The sequence below is a fragment of the Ptychodera flava genome, chromosome 8 (assembly GCF_041260155.1).
Source record: "Ptychodera flava strain L36383 chromosome 8, AS_Pfla_20210202, whole genome shotgun sequence".
Taxonomy (NCBI): domain Eukaryota; kingdom Metazoa; phylum Hemichordata; class Enteropneusta; family Ptychoderidae; genus Ptychodera; species Ptychodera flava.
Genome location: NC_091935.1, coordinates 22,802,347 through 22,823,082, shown reverse-complemented (window position 1 = coordinate 22,823,082; position 20,736 = coordinate 22,802,347). Strand labels below are relative to the sequence as shown.

Below are 20,736 nucleotides of genomic sequence, written 5' to 3'. Positions count from 1 at the left end.
AAAGTTTATTAAATATGCAAATGAACCCTTAATTAACTTTACACTACTAAATGCTTTACAACACAGTTAGATATCTGTGGTATCAGTATGTGCAGCAGTTTTCATCACATTTGATGCAGTTATTTCGGAGTTATATGACTAATTATAAGACTTCATGAAATATGCAAATGAGCTAATTATTAACTTGATACTGCTCAATGCTTCTCAGTACAATTGGATATTTATCAGATCAACATCTGTAGCAAGTTTCATCAAATTTAACGCTGTAATTTTGGAGTAATATCACTAATTACAAAGTTCATTAAATATGCAAATGAACCCTTAATTAACTTCACACAACTAAATGCTATACACCACAATTAGATATCTGTCGGATCAGTATCTGCAGCACATTTCATCACATTTGGTGCAGTTATTTTGGAGTTATATCACTAATTACAAAACTTCATAAAATATGCAAATGACCTATTTGGTAACTTGACACTGCCAAATGCTTCTCAGTACAATTAGATATTTATGAAAACAATATCTGTACCCAATTTCACTGACTAGCGTGCCGTAATTTCAGAGTTATATACCTAATTACAAAGTTTATTAAATATGCAAATGAACCCTTAATTATTTTCACACTACTAAATGCTTTTCACTACAGTAAGATATCAGTCGGATCAGTATCTGCAGCAGATTTTATCACTTTTGGTGAAGTTATATCGGAATTATATGACTAATTACAAACCTTCATAAAATATGCAAATGAGCTATTTATTAACTTGACACTGCCTAATACTTCTTAGTATAATTAGATATATATCAGATCAATATTTGTTGCAAGTATCATCAAGTTTGGTGTAGGAATTTCAGAGTTATGACACTAATAAAAAACGCTCATTAAATATGCAAATGAGAAGATAATTGACATGACACTCACAGTATCATCATAATGTTCTTAGATTGTCATCTGTGAAAAGTTTCATGAAATTTTGTGCAGTATTTCTTGATATATGTCTTCACTGTCATTACCGTCTCCATAGGGAAACCATTGTACGGAAAAAAACGATATTGCATAACTTCATTAATATGCAAGCCACACTAACCAAAATCTAATCAGTTCTTGCAAGTAGCATATGGTACCTGTGTACCAAATTTGACTTGAATCCGTTCAGGCGTTTTTGAGTTATCGTGTAAACAGACAGACAGACAGACACACACACACTAACACACACACACACACGGACAGACAGACAGACATCGCTATGACATAAGCCCACATGTTTACACACGTGAGCTAAAAATGGCAGTAGTATGCTGCACAATGTCTGACCTGCAGTGACCTTTGTGGAGACTTCAAAGTGCTACCATTATCCAGCTGAGCAAACAAACTCACGAAGGGGAGCCAACTAGAACTGCTCTTGTTGGTGTTAGACAATGCAGCGAATGGTGCGTCCTGGGGATTAAGAGTTGCGTTTTCTCCCTAGGGATGACCCGACAATCATGGGCTACGTAGTCGAAAGGCAAATGTTTTGGTGATACGATTCGGGACTTACAAAACTAAAAAAAATATGTCCTCATTCAACGTGGAAAAAGCAGTAATTCGCCACCTATAGTAGGTTTGCTAATGCAAGAGTTAAGATCATTATCTGTTATCAACAATAGTACTGTTCATAATTGGTTCTGAATAGGTCGTTATTTTGAGGATACCGCGACATTAACACTGTAGGCATTATCGGATAATATTATCTAAGTTATCTAAGTTAGAGTCAAATATTAGACGAGTGGGGAAGTTGCTGATGCCAGACCTGGCATTATCATCCGATAATATCCGATAAAACACAACGTGGGACATCAGCAGCTCAGTCGTCTAATATTAGACTCTAAAAACTAAGTCAGATATTAATTTTAGACGAGTGGGGAAGTGGCCGACGCCCGACATGCTGTTTTATCGGACAATATCGGATAAAATCAATAATATCTTCTAACATCTAAGTTAGAGTCTAATATTAGATAAGTGAGAAAGTAGCTGATGCCCGACATGCTGTTTTATCAGATATTATCGGATAAAATCGATAATATCGTCTAACATCTAAGTTAGAGTCTAATGTTAGAAGGGCTGGGAAGTGGCCGATGCCCAAAACACTGTTTTATCGGATAATTTTATCCACGTTAGATTACTTTGGTCTCATGCTCCTGAAGCTCTCTAACTTAGACATCTTAGACGATGTTATCGGATAATAAAGAAAAAGCCTATGTCGCGCCTTCAAGGTTATTTTCGTTGCCCAAAAGATCATGCGTATGGGTACGTGTACAAAAGCAGACTGAGCTAGAAAGAAAATGTCAAGTATGAATACAGATACAGAAATAATAGTCACGGGTAAACAAGAAAGACAAAAGAACAACGTTACTTGACCAATTTTTAATATTTTAATGAAGAACATAGCTGTACAATTTTGTGTGTGAATGTGCCATCTCGCTATCGCGAGCCCTTGAGCATGTGCGTGCTATAAGTCTCGCAAACATTTGCATATTGCCTGGCGGGGCATTTGTATATTTGTATACTGTGGGGCATTTGTATACTGCGGGTCATGACATATAGGGCGACTCTTTTGGAAGATGTTATTTTATATACTGGCGCGATGCAGTAAGTTCGGGCAACGGTAGATCATTGATGGAGAAAATAATTATAGAGTCTGTGCGAGACACAGTGCACCAAAGACACACATTATTGTCAATGGTTTTGCACACAATCTCCCTTATGAATAACAAAATCTAGATTGTTCCACGTTTTCATCAAAAGCAAACTGGGTAACTTTTACTAAGAGAAAATGCCTTTGGCACGTAAGTAAAATAATTATATGTAAACAGTAAAAAAGAACATAGAGAAGCGGACCACCTTTAATAGAGACGGTCAGCAAAAGGCAAGGACTTGGATCTCTTGGCGAAACCAGGTGTGGCTACTTCCAGCCGATTTTGAGGTAGGTGTACTGTAACCCGCCACAGATGGGTTTGACCTTTTAACATGCAATTCTGCAGTATTGTACCATTAAATTTCGCAATCACTGTGTAACATTTCACAAATATCTTCCATTGGGGAACTGCCATGCAAGAGGTCGTTGAGATACATGAACAGCGTTAGGCTCTCAGTCTTCAAAGTTAACACCCGTTACTACATACGTGTAGAAGTTACATGTCGGACGGTGAGGGATAGAGCTAGCGGAGTCATCTCTCTTATGTTCCTTGGACCTGGTAACTTTCTTAGTTACCTTGAATGATAACGATTATTGGACCTGATTTGATGTCTATTCCTATCTAATGCTCGTGCTTCCGCTCTCGATATTACCGAAATATTGTTTTCTCATAGAACACTCAAAAGGCGTGATTTTGATCTCACGATAGATATGACTTAAAGATAAAACAATACATCAAATCACAAACAACGATACAGTTCTTGATCTTCAGTTTACATGTCAGAAATAACACTTCACTGTTATACGTTACAAACCGATCACGTGAAATTCTCATGTTCCTTTGTTAAGTATTAAGTATCTTCATTATTTAATTGTATTATTATATATTCATTATTTCAAACATATGTTCCGCCAAAACTTGGAAAACATACTCGTAAAGGAAAATAGCTTGCTTTTGTTTTTGCCACTAACTTGGCAGGTATCCGATTTGTATGCAAATCGCTTTATAATCGAACTCTTTTTGGTTTAATTCATAATTTTACAGGTGCCTACGACAACCCAGTGCATAAACCTTCTTGTGAGGTAAACTACCTTTGTAACAGTACAAAAACTGAATTTTTGAGGGGCAAATGAAAGCTTTAGTACCCGATCTGTAGTTAGTGTTTAACCAACTGAAAACCTCCTATATATCGACCAGTTTTCCCAGGAACGGTTCCGATTGCCCTCTTAGTGATCTCATATATGTTTTACCTTTTCAAGGCAACAGTACCGCAACAATTAAACTTAGTAAAACAATTCCAGGAGATCACTAAGAAGGTGATCGGAACCGTTCTTGGGAAAACTGGTCGATATATAGGAGGAATTCAGTTGGTTAAACAAGAGATCGGGTACTAAAGCTTTCATTTACCCTTCAGAAATTCCGTTTTACTACTCGGAAGGTAGGGTTCCGATGCACCCCATAGATATATTTTTAAGCTACATTTTTGTAATCCTTAGGGTATATAGTAAATGAATTTTGATGCTCCCAAAATCAAATATTGTCCCATGGGGTTCATTTGGCCGCCATCTTGGCCGCCATCTTGGATTTCAACAATGGGGTGGGGGTCACATATTTACCGCTCGACGGAAACAGAAACAATAAAATACTATAAACGTTATATTTTTAGAAAGCCCAGATTATGGCCGTTTCATTGATTTATAACTTAATGGGGATAAATTAATATTCGAATGTCGATTAGACTTTATATCGGCCATTGACCGTAAATCGTAAAATTTGAAAGTTCCCGTTTCTCCAAACAATTTTTCATAAGGTATTTATATATTTTTAGAAGAACTTAGTGCAGTAAACAAGAAAAACAACATTAAAAGTATTCGTCATGGGATTTTGCGAGTGCGTGAGCTTCTTTTCGTGATACGTGGTATGTCATATATCCGTGTGTAATATAAGGGGTAGGGGCAATGTTTCCCTTTCTGTTTCGAATCATGAATGATGAAACCATAAAAATGCTACATTTCTTAAATATAGTTTTATGGGAAAAAGTAGCATATTTGAAAGTTAAAAGCTGAAACCTTTCAGTTTGTGTCGATTTTAAAAGTGATTTTTTAAAAACAAAATTATACTGTATTGGGTAGGGGTAATGTTTCCCTTTGTGCTTCGAACCATGAATTATGAAACCATATAAATGTTATACTGATTGAAAGCTCTGAAAAGGGTTTTTCTAAACACGTATATATAGCCTTTCAGTTTGTGTCATTTCTAAATGATTTTTTGAAACAAAATTATAATATAAGGGATTGGGGAATATTTCCCTTTCTGCCTCGAATCATGAATCATAAAACCATATAAAGGTCATTTTGATGGAAAGATCGGAAAGGGGCCTTTCTAAACATGTATAATTTTATTGAAAAAAAGCGCATACTTGAAAGTTACAAAACTTAAACTTTTCAGTTTGTGCCAAGTTTAAGTGATTTTTTTTAAACGAAATGCACAAAACAGTCTACACTCTCTATGCGCCAGCCGATGCCAATAAAATGCGCGCATGCTCTTCGCGGCCTACTTATGACCACACATCAGAGATTATCACGTCTGCCAAGAAATGTTCTTCATTGTAAACTTGGTCAGAATATTTTAGATTCCGTAAATGAAGAAAGACTTCTGGGAATAGATGTAGATCAACACTTAAACTGGAAGTCAAATACTGATTCAATTTATAAAAAGGTCAATTCACGTATAGCTCTACCTAGACGTATAATACGGTATTTACCATTAAGTACTAGACGAACACTTTATAATGCATATATACTTCCCTATGGAAAGCCATAGCTGTCTTAAGTGAAGGAAAGTGATTATTTAATGTGCATTTGTCATATAGTGATGCACATTTGTTATATGGTGATGCTCACTTGTTATATGGTGATGCACATCTTTTATATGGTGATGCACATTAGTTATATGGTGATGAGCATTCGTTATATGGTGATGTGCACTTGTTATATAGTGATGTGCATTTGTTATATGGTGATGCGCATTTGTTCTATGGTGATGCCCATTTGTTGTAGAGTGATGCACTTATGTTACATAGTGATGCACATTTGCTATATGATGATGCTTTTTTATATGATGATGCATACTCGTTATATGGTGATGAGCATTCGTTATATGGTGATGTGCACTTGTTATATAGTGATGTGCATTTGTTATATGGTGATGCACATATGTTATATGGTGATGCCAATTTGTTATATAGTGATGCTCACTTGTTATATGGTGATGCACATCTTTTATATGGTGATGCACATTCGTTATATGGTGATGAACATTCGTTATATGGTGATGTGCACTTGTTATATAGTGATGTGCATTTGTTATATGGTGATGCACATTTGTTATATGGTGATGCCCATTTGTTGTATAGTGATGCACATTTGTTATATAGTGATGCACATTTGCTATATGATGATGCTTTTTTATATGGTGATGCATATTTGTTATATGGTGATGGGCGATTGTTATATGGTAATGCACATTTGTTATATGGTGATGTGCACTTGTGATATAGTGATGTGCATTTGTTATATGGTGATGCGCATTTGTAATATGGTGATGCACATTTGTTATATGGTTATAGGCATTTGTTATATGACGATGAGCATTCATTAAATGGTGATGTGCATTTGTTTTGTGGTGATGTGCATTTGTTATATGGTGATGGGCATGTGTTATACAGTGATGGGCATTTGTTATGTGGTGATAGGCATTTGTTATACAGTGATGGGCATTTGTTGTATGGTGATTGGCATTTGTTATATAGTGATAGGCATTTGTTATATAGTGATGAGCATTTTTAAAATTATAATGGGCATTTTTCAGTTTGCAACCGGCATTTGTTATATTTTAATGTGTATTCCTCACATTGTGATGGTCATTCCTTGTATTGTGACGCGCATTCTTTATATTGTAATGCGCGTTCATTGTATTATGATGAGCATTCTTTATATGGTGATGGGCATTCTTTACATTGTGATGTGGATTCATCATGTTGTGCTGTGGACTTTTCATTATGTGATGAGGACCATACAACGCCTATTTTTGAGATGCAAATAAATATTTGTGTATTCAAGAAACGTTTAGAATAATGAAACTCAATTTCTAAACGGTAGTTAGGCATATGATACAATATTATATAACTAAGAATTAGGTATATCAAGACTTGGTACATTTAAATAACTGAACTGATAACCACTCGTAATATAGCATCGTTGGCGTAATACAATTTATACGGTAGGACCGCGACCGGGGTTAAGAAAACGTCCTCTGAGAAGCCGGAAGCCCGGCGCAATCCCAAGGGAAGACTGTCTGGCGGAGTTGTGTTTTTGATTTTCACGGTCGGATCGGTTAAAGTTACACGGAGCTGCAATAGTTTTAGCCGATGGGCTGTGCGCCTGCTTTTTTCTGCCTTGTTGCCGGGCTGTGTAGCGCAGCGCCGGCCCGTACAGCGCTACACAACCCCCACCGGGTGCTACACAGCAAACACGGCAGAAAAAGCTGGGGCACCGCCTACAGAAGACAATGACTGCAGCAAAGTTACGGTCACCCATAGAATTTGCAACGATAGCAACAGGACCGTCGCGGATTCTGAACCCTGAACAATTCTGCTGAACATACAAGTATATTGCACGGCTATCTAGTGAGTGAACACGAAATGTATGACATGAACTTGATTACCGTACATGTAAGACCGGGGCTAAAGACATGGCTAGAGTCTTTTTCATTAACAGACTTGCCGCTAATCATCGTGAACCTTTTATCATTTAATCATTATCACCATTTGCAGTAGCATTAGATTTTTTTGCTGAGTGTATATATATCAATGTTTTGGATATCACATTATGCGACAATAATCTCAAATTTTGATCACACGGACGGATATATTGTAGTTTACAGACGTGTACTAGCTTGACCGGAAGAGAACCGGAAGTTTTTCCTGTGCACGTACACTGAACCGCCGGGCTATTTCGCTTCATTGGCCGACGTGCTCGTTGTAGATTAAAGTTTGAAGCGTTAATTTTTCACCGGCCCTTTTGACATCCGTGTATTTAGGCAAAAACGGTTTGGCCGAAGAAAACACATGCAGTTTTTGCGGCATAAGGCTTAGGCGACTCATGGGTGTACGAACTCCACACTAATTCGTCAATGTTCCTGTGCAAAATTTCGAAGATCTAAATATCGACAGATATGCTGCAGCATGTACTTTTATTGCTGACGGTATTGAGTTTTGTCCCGATCTATGCTGCAGATAAAAAATAAATATCACTGTGCAGTGTCAGTGTTTGTCATGTACGGATTTTCCGAATGGAAAGACAACAGTCACTATGGCAACAGGGGGGGGCGTAAACTGTTAGACTCTGGTTGAGAGGGGAAACAAAGACATTCAGTCACACTAAGAGCTTTTCTATAATTTGTCCATGTTCTTGGAATGGCATGACTTGTTTTAAATAGTACGAGAGGGGAGGTGACTAATTACGCATGAGAGAAAATGCCGAGAGAGTTCGACCGGTTGACCTCGCTGTTAATTTTATGCAGGAAATTACAATAACAATGCTTGGTCGAATGACGCAGTGCCTTGAGGGTGGGATCGCCAGTGGTATAGGGGGAGGAGTACCTTCCCCATGGTGATAAGTGGTGCGGATTACCGTCGCCTAGGTGACTGGCGTTGCAAATACCTGGACTGAACCGACGCGTGGACTGAACCATTTGGTTTTTTTTGGGTGTCGATGGTACTTTGACAATAAAAGTAAAGATGCACAGATATCGAGTTTATTGTCTTGTTTATGAGCGGCCAGTATTTCCAACAGCATGAATTACGTGCATTTGCCCTAGAAGAAATAAATAATTTCGAATAAAACATCGCGAATATAACCACATTCCTTAAGCTCGACGTACCCCAAAGAACCATGAAATCGCCCGACTTTCGATTGAAGAGATGAGTTTTGCCAAACCGCGTATACAGAAAAAGTGGCAGATGACTTTATTTTTAGAATCATAGACAGTATAGCGAGATGTAAAAAATGTGAAAGAGGCTCCCCATCTAACTATCCTAAATGTTTTTGTGTCGAGTTTGTGTTTGATTCGTTTCGAAAATGTGTTCCTACATTCTTATCCGATTGTGTGTGTTAATAAAAATGTTTGTTTCGCTTTGGAGAGAAGTTTGGATTAGTGTGTACGGTAATGTTTTGTTTGTGTGGGGAAAGCTTATGGCGAGACGCAGCCGGACCTATGTTGTTACAAAAGTTGATAGAGTCGCCCTTTGACGCTTGCGTTTCGAAACCCGGTTGTGGTTTCTCATCAGTCGCGGTGTAGATTCTTTCCTTAGTTTGTGTTTGTGAAAATTTATTTTAATGCATTTTAGTGGTCTTGCTTTTCCATTAGCGAGGCAAGTATATTAATTTTTGGTCACGTTGTGAGTCCGTTTGGTGGTTCGGTTTGTTTGTTCTATGTTTCTTTACTTCGGTAAATTTTGTTTTGACTGGTGTGTCTTTTAGATTTTTGCGGAGGTTTGTGAATTTTTAGGCAATAAGTACCACTGGGGGTACGGATTTTATGTTTATTGGATCAAGATACTCACAAGTATCCTGGTTGATGTGCTTGTTCTCGTACATTTTGATTCATAGTTCAATTACTTTGTTTACTGTTTGTTCTGGCTTGTTGTGTATAATACTGAGTGTTGCGTAATTGCCTTTCGCATTCGAGTACGTAATCGTTTGTGTTGACAATAACGAAAACCCGACCCTTGTCGAGGGTCTTTTTTCCCGAAATTTGTCTATTGTTTGCAAGCTGGTTTATCGCGATTCTTTTAGCACGCGACATGTTTTGTTTCCTTGTTTGAAAGGGTATCTCTAGAAGTGCGAGTTTAGCAGCTTCAGATAGCTTTCAAGTTTTTGGTGTTTGTTGTTTGTGGAGCCCAATTTGACTTTTCTTTGAATTTGTGTTGTTGCGATTGTTTGTGTCTCACAATGTAGCGTAGTCACATTTTACGACTTTATTTGTTGAAATCCTGAGGTGGTTTTATTCTGTTTGGTTTTGTTGGCGTCCGAATTAATTTTAAGGCCTTTGCCTAGTACTATTTTTCGGAGTTTCATAGTTTGAGCGATGATAGGTTGTTGTTGAATTTCATGTTGTTGTCGGCTTTTCTTTGGAAATAGCTGATTTATTTCCACGGCCATTTTTTCTGTCACGTTATTTTATGTGTGTACGATTTTTGTTATTTCTTTTAAGTGTTTGTGTGTTCTATGTCATTTTATGGGGTTTTTTTGGGTAGTTCTCTTTTTGGAGTGTTTGGTGGCCCTGAAAAGGGCCGCTTGGTATGGGTTTTTGTTAGCGCTTGGCGCGTTTGTTTGGCGATGAGCCTATAGCTTTTTTATGCTTCTTTTCGCCGATTCGATGTGCTTGGTAAGTAGGTGTTTCCGCCTTCTTGTCACTGTGTGTGCGTACATGGACAGTCTGCATAGCCCTTGAATGTGGTCTCGATTTTGATCAAACCATGGAGGTACCTCCATGATCAAACTTACAATTTAGGAGTATATATCAAAACTGATAAATGATTTATGTTTTCACATGGGTTCACAAAAAGTTTCGCCCCGGTGTTCAATTTTGGCCCAGGAATTCCATCTACCCACCCTTTACAGAGTAGTAAGCTTATGGGGCAAGTAAATATGGATGCGCCGGTGCGATTCAACGATCAACCTCTATATCGCATCGAAAGTCAACAATTTTACGGCACGGACTATGATTTTATAAGTTTATACACAGTCCCTCGTGGATAGAGAGACTGTGGTTAATATAAAAATTATAAGGCGCGGGGTATTATATATTGACTGATTACTGTAGCTATAGATAGGATACATTCAGGACGGGCAGCGACGGGCAGTAATTAGTAGGCAAAACCACGGTCCCTCCACAGAGGGACCGTGGCAAAACAGGTGGTTTTCACCGTGGGCAGAACTCGGTGCAATGATACTGAACTGTCACCTTGAAGGTAATGCTGTAGGTGAAACAAGTAAGCTTACTTCAAACGCACGATGGTACAAACATTCCTACCTCCATGGTACAAACAACACCACAAGTGAAACGTACACATAGAAATACACGCGTTCCTACGTTGTGCCCACCCGGGCCACGCGATTAAAATATGACTGATACTGCTGGATAGTGTTAATTGGGTCGGTAAACAGTCAACTAATAGTTTAATTGACTACCTGGGTGATTGGCAGGTCGTGTCCAACGACGCATATGCAAAGCAGGCCAAAAGACAAAAGCCCCCAAAGTTATTGACAGCTGGCCAGGGGTCACCATGAATACGTAATGAAGCTTCACTACGCAGAAACTGCGTAGTCAAGCCCTTCTTAACCGGTCAAACTCTCTCGGCATTTTCCGGCATGGTAAGAAGGGGTTATGACCATCCGGCAATTCTAATGATAGAAAACGAAAACTCCAAACACGTCTCTCACTCTCTCTCCAAGTTCATATCATTGAACTGGTGTATTATGCCTATACCTGATAGAATTTTATACAAAAATATGTGTTGAAATCCTTGAAAGGTATAGCCCCATTGTATATGACGGAAATGTACCGATATGTCAATCAGTGTCATAGCCGTGTGACCAGAGGTAGCTCCCAAAATAAGCTTGATATCCCTAGAGCCAAACTGAATGTTTTTAAAAACACATGTTCAGTACAGGGAGCTATGGAATGGAATAAGTTGAAAACAGAAGTCAAGTCTTCTGAAACACTTATCTCTTTTAAAAGCAATTATTTAAAACAATATTGGGCAGAATTTTGATTTTTTCATGTTTTTCCTGTTAAATGTGGCAGTTGTTATATGTTGTTATTTGTATTTTCATTTTGAAAATTGTTTTTGCGGTTTTGTATATATTTGTTGTAATGTCTAGGGCCCTGGGGGAGATAAACTCTCTCTAGAGTTTACCAGGCTACCCTCATTAAATAAAACCAAATAAAAATAAAAATAAATAAAAAATACTAAAATGACAGCCAGACCTTTCAAGAAATACTTAAAGGCATGCGTTGACGCCAGATTGTCTCATCAGAAAATTTACCCACAAGATTATAATTTACAATGGAAAACAAAAGGCTATCACACCTCCATAATCCTCTTACAGACTACTAGAACAAAGGCGATCCCATGGATCGCCAGAAATGCCTTTAAAACACCTTTTTTCCCCCTGAAAGCTCTGCTGCGCTTTGGACATATTTGTGTGTCAATGCGTCAATAGGAACATTACCCAAATCACAGGCAAGCTTATCAAACTGTGTCTTTGGTTGTATTTGCTTGCAGAAAGCTCACTGACGAAAGTGAGGTCAGGTAGGAGTCGATTTACAGGGTGAACGAAAGGTCACCCGCCACTTTCCTTTGTGTCCCAGTCCAGTCGTCCGGCTATTTTATCATTTACAGAGCGTATATGACGCATCGAGATTAATTTATGACTCTACTGCAAATAAGCTAACGTGTGTTTCGTGTTTCGTGTCGACCTGTCGGATCGAATCGTTCGATACTACACGAGAGTGCAGAGTGATAAATAGCAAGCTGGTTTCGCTTCATTGACACAATATGGCCGACATCACTCTTTATCGTTGCAGTACGTCCGTTATCGACATCCACACACTGGCGTACCGATATCAATTTATCATGAAACAAATAATGCATTTGATTATCATTGTCTCAGACTTCAATTCGGCCAATTTATTCGTCCCCCTTGACGAAATATGATAGATACCCCTTTTACTTTTACTTTAAAGCGCAGTGGTCGTCGCGCTGCGCGTGCGTGATTTTTTTGTTGATAAACATAAATTTTTGTAAACATAAGTCTTCTCAACTTCAATAGGAGTAAGATGGGAGCAGTCCCCCACTTTGTTAAGGCCATTGTAAGACTCAACATCATGCAATAGTAAAATATTAAGATCGGAAACGAACTTCAGTGGTGTACTTCTATCTATAAACTCGTGTAGAGCTACGAACATTGGGACACTACACTCAGCAAATTTATTGTCGCTGAGTTTACTGCACGCAGACACAGTGAACAAAAAGCTTTGATCGCGCGCATTCACACTGGTTGTACACAATGCTATGTACAGTACAGTGAAAATACATAACTAAAATGATCAACATTGCCTATAGGCCTATATGTAGACCAGCAACAAGCACAATGCCTAACACAAAAATTACACTCAAGACCATGATCGGCAAGCCAGAGCAGGACACGAGAGATGTTGTTGGGAGACGGTCACCACGTTGACGTACACGGATATAGAGAATCCGGTCCCACAACGTACCGGCCCGCGACGACTTGGCCCACAACCAACTGTTGATCACCATGTCTTACTTCTCCTAGTATTACGTGGTAAGAAATAGTAAAATGACAGGAAACAATAGACAAAACGAGCGGGTTTTCGCGGCATTTGGCAGGAAAATTGCACGAATACACCGTGCATAGACGTATCGAGAGATGCTGTGCCCCGGTCCTGTGCACGGTCATGGCAGTGATCCAACCGCTAGCTGGTGTAGGCCTACCGGTGATGGGCAAACGTCTTTGTTGTACCTCCTGATTGCCGGGTAGGTCTAAATCCTCTTTCAAGTGAGATAACCCCCACATAACAATAAGACCTATGAAAGGTCCTTCGCTTGACTTGATACCTGTACTCGGAATTCTCGTTTGCGCCCCCAAACGGGGTATACTTTGTAGTTGAGTTGGATTCTCCACAGCCGAGTGTAGCGCGCCATGACACGGACGTTCATACAGACCACGGAACGGAACAGATGCAGAGATGCTTCTTGCTGCAGCGGGCATTGCTCTGCGAGCTGTAGATTTCTGTAGTTTGGGTTGTTGTCTTTGTACTCCTGTCCACAGGCGTACGGAATGTTTCCTAGATCGTCATCGGATGGGAAGTGACTGACACTGTACTGTGAGGCCGAAGGCCGAACCTCGTACTGTTAAACAGTACCGAGGTTCGGCCTTCGGCCTCACAGTACAGTGTCAGTCACTTCCCATCCGACGACGATCTAGGAAACATTCCGTACGCCTGTGCTCCTGTCGGGCCTCTTGAAATGAAAGCTCTCGTCCTTGCTAGCGATGTCGAAACTAGAGCCCGGTCGTTGATAGTCTGTTGGCGTATACATGCGTACGTCTAGCTCTATGGCTCGAGCGATAACAGTAGCCGAGCCCAATTCAACTGATTCAAGAAAATCGTGAGCAAATGTGATCTCAATTCCAGCGTGCAATTATTGTTCACCTTTTATCGCGTGTAACATTTGGTTAGTTGGTATACTTGTGACAGATCAGCCGCCATTTTAACAAGCGGCAATATCGCAAACATTACAATCAACCTGTAACATGTGCGGCGTTCTTGGATTTGTTTACAACAGAGGGGGACCCCCTCAGGAGGATGCGCAGCGCGACGACCACTGCGCTTTAAGTTACGTTTTTCTCTTGTCGTCTCGTTCAGCAACGAGTTCAAACAGCAAAACTAGCTAGCATTCATCCCATCTGCAGACGTCAGCAATTCTTCAGATTAATATTCTGGCGTCCTGTCTCCATTGGAGACAAGGACAGACCTGGTTAGTTCTCGACCGTTCTTCCAGGTATACATGTATGTGATGTATAGTGGTGGCGCTTTGTTGTGCCTTCACCATATTGAATGCTCTATGTCGAATTTCAGTTGTTGAAATAAAACAATACTGAATTTTAATCCGCACTACATATCAAAAATCACAGACTTACCAGTCAGAGAAAATAGAACAGCGTTTCTAGACGTGGTAGCCATGGTGATAGGAACGTTTTGACACCCGACGTGAGCTCACTGCATGAATCATATACGCCAGGCATTCACGGTAGCCGCAGAGTACGTTGAATATACAGGTGGGTACCACGAACAACCTTATAGGATAGCACTCTTTATCGAAAGAACGAGGGAGTCGTCAAGCAGTGTGACCAAGTGAATAATCTCAGCATTTAGGCCGCCTAGAAATTTTGGTGAGTCCCCGTACGGCTCAGCTTTAAATAAATTATGACGTCACTCACTTTTCTTATATCCGAACTGCGTGCTCATTAATAAAAGTGACAGTCCGAAATTCCTGGTTGTCGAGCAAGTGCTGAGTGATCAATAACTGTTTACATGATGCTTTTATTCCTTATCCTCATTAGAAAGTTAATTATTTTGCTCTGAGGTAAAGCTGATTTAAAACCCTGCTTAAGTTTGAAGTTGCAATATGGGTCAGAATTGACCTTCATATTTTGGCGATTTAACTTTATGTTGCGCCCTAACTTAGAAAACACACTCGTAAAGGAAAATAGCTTGCTTGTGTTTTTTGCCATCAACATGGTGAATATCCGATTTGTCTGCAAATCGCTTTATAATCGAACTCTTTTTGGTTTAATTCATCATTTTAATGGTGCCTACGACCACCCAGTGCATAAACCTTGTGGGGTAAACTACCTTTGTAACAATACAAAAACTGAATTTTTGAGGGGGCAAATGAAAGCTTTAGTGCCCGATCTCCAGTTAGTGTTTAACCAACCGAATTCTCCTATATATCGACAAGTTTCCCGAGAACGGTTCCGATCGCCATCTTAGTTATCTCTTGGAATTCATATGTCTTACCTTTCAATATCGCAACAATAGCGTCTACACTCTCAATACGCCCGCCGACGCCAACAATATGCGCGCATGCTCTTCCCGGCCTACTAAAATGACCGCCAAACCTTTCAAGAAACATTTAAAACATCTTTTTTCACTGACAGCTTTGCTGCGCCTTGGACATATTTGTGTGTCAACGTGTCAATAGGAACACTGTCTCAATAAGAGGCAAGCTTATCAGACTATATTTTGTTGTATTTACTTGCAGAAAGCTCACTGAAGAAAGTACGAATATGAAGTCAGGTAGTATATCTATGTTACAGGGTGAACAAAAGGTCACACACTTCCCTTTGTCTGTGTTCCATTCCCGACGATCTGCTATATGTCTCATTTTCAGAGCGGATTTGAAGCATAAGTCGAGACAACTCTATGACCCTACCGCAAATTCTTGTCAAAAATTACTAAATATCGATAGGCCTACGGTTTGATCGTGTCGACTTGTCAGATCGGATCACTCGAGACTACACGAGAGTGATAGAAAGCAAGCTGGTTTCGCTTCGTTCACGATTCACACAATATGGCCGACATACTCTTTATCGTTGCAGTACACCTAGTAATCGACATCCGCACACTGGCGTATACCGATGTCAATTTATCATGAAACAAGAATGCATTGCATTGTCACTATCACAGACTTCAACACGATGTATTCTTCCCCTGGGCCAAATATGATAGATTCCCCATTCACTTTCACTTTAAGTTACGCTTCCCTCTTGCCGTCTCGTTCAGCAACGAGTTAAAAAAGCAAAATAGCATTCATCAGATCTATTGACTTCCGCAATACTAAAGAATATTATTCTGGCGTCCTGGCTCCATTCAGAGACACAGAACCGACCTGGTTATTAGTTCTCGACCGTACATCCAGGTCCAATGTACTTCAAGGTATACGTGAATGTGTAACGGTCGCGCTTCGTTATGCCCTCACTATATTGAATGGTCTGTGTCGAATTTCAGCTGTTGAAATAAAATAATGTGCTACTGGATTTTAATCCGCACGACATGTCGAAAATAAGAAACTTACCTGTAAGACAAAACAGGACAGCGTTTCTGGTCGTGATAGCCATAGCCACAGGAACGTTTTAACACCCGACGTGTGCTCAGCGCATGCGCATAAAACATTCTCTTCAGCCACAGGTAAGCTTACGTTGAATATGCGGGTCACTACAACACCTAACGCTGGGTAGCACGCGCTATCAAAAGAACGAAGAAGTCTTCAAGCAGGATGACCAAGTGTATAATCTAAAAATTGAGTGTCAGCCTACATTTTTTGGGTCCCCCGTCCGGCTCATCGTCAAATAAATTATGACGTCATTCATTCTGATATCCGAAACTGCGTGCTAATCAATGGGAATGGCAGTCCTCACTTCCCTGTTGTCGATCAAGTGCTCGGCCGTTTACTATTTACATGATGTTTTTAGTCTTTATTCTCCTTAGAAAGTTAATTGATTTGCTCAGAGGCAAAAATGATTGAACACATTGCAGCTGCAAGTCGATCGTATACGTCAAAAGAACTGCGTAATTTTCTCGGCAGACGATGACTCACATTTCGAAGAATTATGACCTAAATCGAAAGTATTGATCGCAAGTCGACTGTGACGTTCTCGCGCGAGATTATTGGCTAACGTTCTCGTTGATAATTTCAAACTTCGATTTCAGTGACGTTTAGGGGTCAATCACACATATACATCATGTTAGCAGAAACTAACAAAACATCACCCACTTAAAATTTACATTGTAACTCTCTCGTAGTTTCAACGCCTTGCTCATAGACCGGCGTCATAGACCAGAGCAGTACGTGCATGCACGCCATTCCCCGTTGAGCGTTGGGCCAGCTACAATCTCATGTTTGACGCAAAGGAGGGGGCGTTTTTTTCTTTGAAGCGCAAAATGCTTCCCCCAACACACAATAACGCGACGGCAACGCTCATGTCGCGTGACTTTTTCCAAAGTTGTCGTAAATGACCTTGTCCATAAAAATCTATCGGCACGAACAGGAGATTCACCAAACTTTCAAGCCTTGTTAAATACCCTTGACCTTGATAGTGTCTGTTGTTCAACTCAGGATACGAGGATGTCAACACTATAAGTCTACGCAACTGCTCAAAAGCAATCCCTAGCTATTAGTTATTTTCCACACACCTATAAAGTTATCTTTCTATCAAGTTATAGTATGAGTACTTGGAGGTTTATGGGAAATGGCTATACCACTTTTTTGGGTCTCGGTCTGGTAAGACTGACTTTCCCTGACACTAAGCGCATATACCTAAGCTGACAATCCCCATTGCATCATTAATATTTACGCAAATATATGTCTAACATTCCGAGTTCCGAGTGAAATATTCTATCGTTGACCATCAACTTCTAAGACAGAAAGCTGGTGACACCAACTTCTCAGCGCAAAAGCTTGCCATACATACATTGCAAAATTACAGTAAACATGAACAAAAATGTTGGTATAATCGGATATCATACCGGACACCAAGGCAAAACAATGTATTATTTATACCAAAATTTCACACACATTTATCACAACTACATTTCATAAATGTTACTTCTAACTCAAAAGTTTGTTTTGTTAAATAGTAGGTGACTCAGGCGACCACGCTATATTTCGGAACAATAGCCTGAGCGATATCAGAACAGATGAACACACAGGACACAGGAGGTTGGCAACCAGAAATTATATCTTCTGGACCAGATACTTCGTAGCAGCCTAAATCAATAATGGTCAAAATAGAGTCTGGCGATCTACTTTCATGCATGCATTTGTATGACTGTTGACGCCAAGCCGTAATATGGACACTCTAGCATCCGACTCAAAAGACGGACAATCGAGATTCACTGATGTCGAGTAAAGCGTATGTTTTACAATCAGTCTTATGAAAATGCTGCTAGTGGAAACATGATTCGGCGGTCCAAATATACCTGCTTGCTCAAAAAAGTTGATATTATCGGATTTCTAACCGGACACTCGGGCAAGGTAATATAGTATTTAACACCGAAATTTCACACTCGTTTATTACAGCTACAAGTATAATACGAATGTGTGATGCATTTCGCAAATTTTACTTCTAAAGAAAATAGAGTTTTTGTTGAATAGGTGGCTCAGGCCACCACGCAATGAAGATGAATAGATAATTGCGGAACACACTTGACACGGGAGCTTGGCAATAGAAAATTGCTAAGTGTGTACCGGATACTTTGCAACAGCCTAAATCAGTAATAGTCAAAGTAGAGTACCTTCCAATGGGTTTTTGTATGACCTTGAACGCCAAGCCGTAACATAGACACTCTTGCATCAGACTCAAAAGGCAGACCGGACAATCGAGCATCACTTATGTCAAGTAAAGAATCTGTTTTACATCAGTGTTATGGAAGGTAATGCGGCATTTGAACTCAAATTTTAACATACTCGAAACATTCGATGGTCAAAATATACGTGCTTCCATCTATTTCAGCTTGTCTGTATTTGTTTGCACATTCCCCGTGCCAGTAATGTCTTTTTCATTCTGGTGAACTCATCTGTTAGCTTCATGGATATTTAAATTTTCTCTATTTTATCGGTTAAAAAGTTGAGGACTCTCCTTTTGTAACATCGAATACTTTCTTTGTTTAAAATTGTGCTCGTTTACCAGTTATCATGCACTTCTTTTGTTTAAACAGTACGGTGAACTGGAATGCAAAATTAATTTGATACTCGCCTGTTACATGTACAGTGTCCGATATTGAAAGTAAGCAGCGTGGTTTGAACAAAATACACGAGACAAAGTGTAGCAGAAATATCGTCAACCCAATGGAATCAAGTGTCATTTACCTGATTCTATTGACCTCATATGAAAATTGCAACTCTTTTCGAGGCTTGACGTGACGAAACTGGAGCCTCTATACGTCATCATATCCCCCCTAAATTAAACCGTCAGTTTCTTCTTTGGAATTCAACTTCGATGTAAAAATTGTGAAGACATTCTGCTTTCTGCCACACAATACGTTGTCAAAGTCGAATACCCTTTCACGGTACTGTAGCGTTGACTGTATTACATGCATCGCTGAATGTCGCCTGTGCGAACGGCATATACCAATAATTTTATTAACAAGTCATCGTTGATGACACAGTCCCCACTTGATAATGTGTACTTTGATTATAAGTCCTTGGAGAGGATAGAGCCCGGTTCATTAATTGGGTCAGTGATTAAAGATGAGTTGCATGGTGGTAACAACGTAAAACCAATGTGCACTGCCACTCTAATTACAACAGGTCATTAAGTCAATTAGTAATAAATCGACAGGATGTTGCCAAACATTTTTGCATTCTATTATAACACTGACAGATTATCACGTGTACCACATTTCATAAGCGATACCACTAAGTATCAATGAATTGTATTACTACACTGTTAGATCAATATCTGAACAAAGTTTAATCAAATTTGATGACATGTACAAATCACCCTAATTAGGAAAGTTCATTAGATATGTAAATTTACAATTAATTTGAATGACACTGATAAATGTCTTCATTCAAATGTTTAAAGCAATGTGAGCTCAACATGTGTACCAAGTTTCATGAAATTTAGTGAACCATTTCTTGACATATCAGCCTAATTACGAGAATTCATTAAATATGCAAATTGGCATTTAATTAACATGATACTACTACATATCTATGCACACCATTACACCACCTAAAGATCATTAGCTGTGCCACATTTCATCAAATTTGATGCAGCATTTCTAGACATATCACACTAATTATGAAAGTTCATTAAATATGCAAATAAGCAATTAATTGACACGATACTGCTAAATGTCTTCATTCAGTATAACAGTACTGACAAGTCAATATCTGTACCGTGTTTCATCAGCAATTGATTCCATGACACTGCTAAGTGTCTTTGTGCACTAATATGAGACTGTGTGCTAAAGATCTAAACCAAGTTTTATTAAATTCGCTGCAGTATTTCTAGACTTACCACCCTAATTACAAAAATTCATCAAATATGCAAATAAGCAATTAATCAATGCAATACTAAGAGTGCACTATCAGAGCTTTGTGTGACGAACATCTTTACAAAGTTTCATCAAATTTAGTGCAGTCGCTTTAGAAATAGACCTCTTTTTCAAAAAGTCATTGCCAATGACATAGTTCCCGCTTTTTAAATAAAATGTCCGTCACACGGCCATATTAGATCGAATCACATGAAAATTGACGTGCATATGTATGACATAAGGAGTATAAACCTTGTACCAAGTTTGAATGAATTCACTCCAGGCATCTCTGAGATATCTGCGTGAACGGACGCACGGACGCACGCACGGACATGACCAAACCTATAAGTCCCCCCGGAC

General features: G+C 39.3%; 1 protein-coding gene across 1 annotated transcript in view; it reads right to left on the bottom strand.

Annotated features, from left to right (window-relative positions):
- Positions 1-16,652, bottom strand: part of LOC139138803 (uncharacterized protein YfbL-like) — a 33,222-nt gene extending 16,570 nt beyond the window's left edge. Inside the window, exon 1 of the mRNA XM_070707339.1 lies at positions 16,412-16,652. Within this exon, the coding sequence (XP_070563440.1) occupies positions 16,412-16,454 (43 nt within the window). The 5' untranslated portion in view covers positions 16,455-16,652. The remainder of the gene's footprint in view (positions 1-16,411) is intronic.
- Between the last annotated feature and the right edge of the window lie 4,084 nt (positions 16,653-20,736).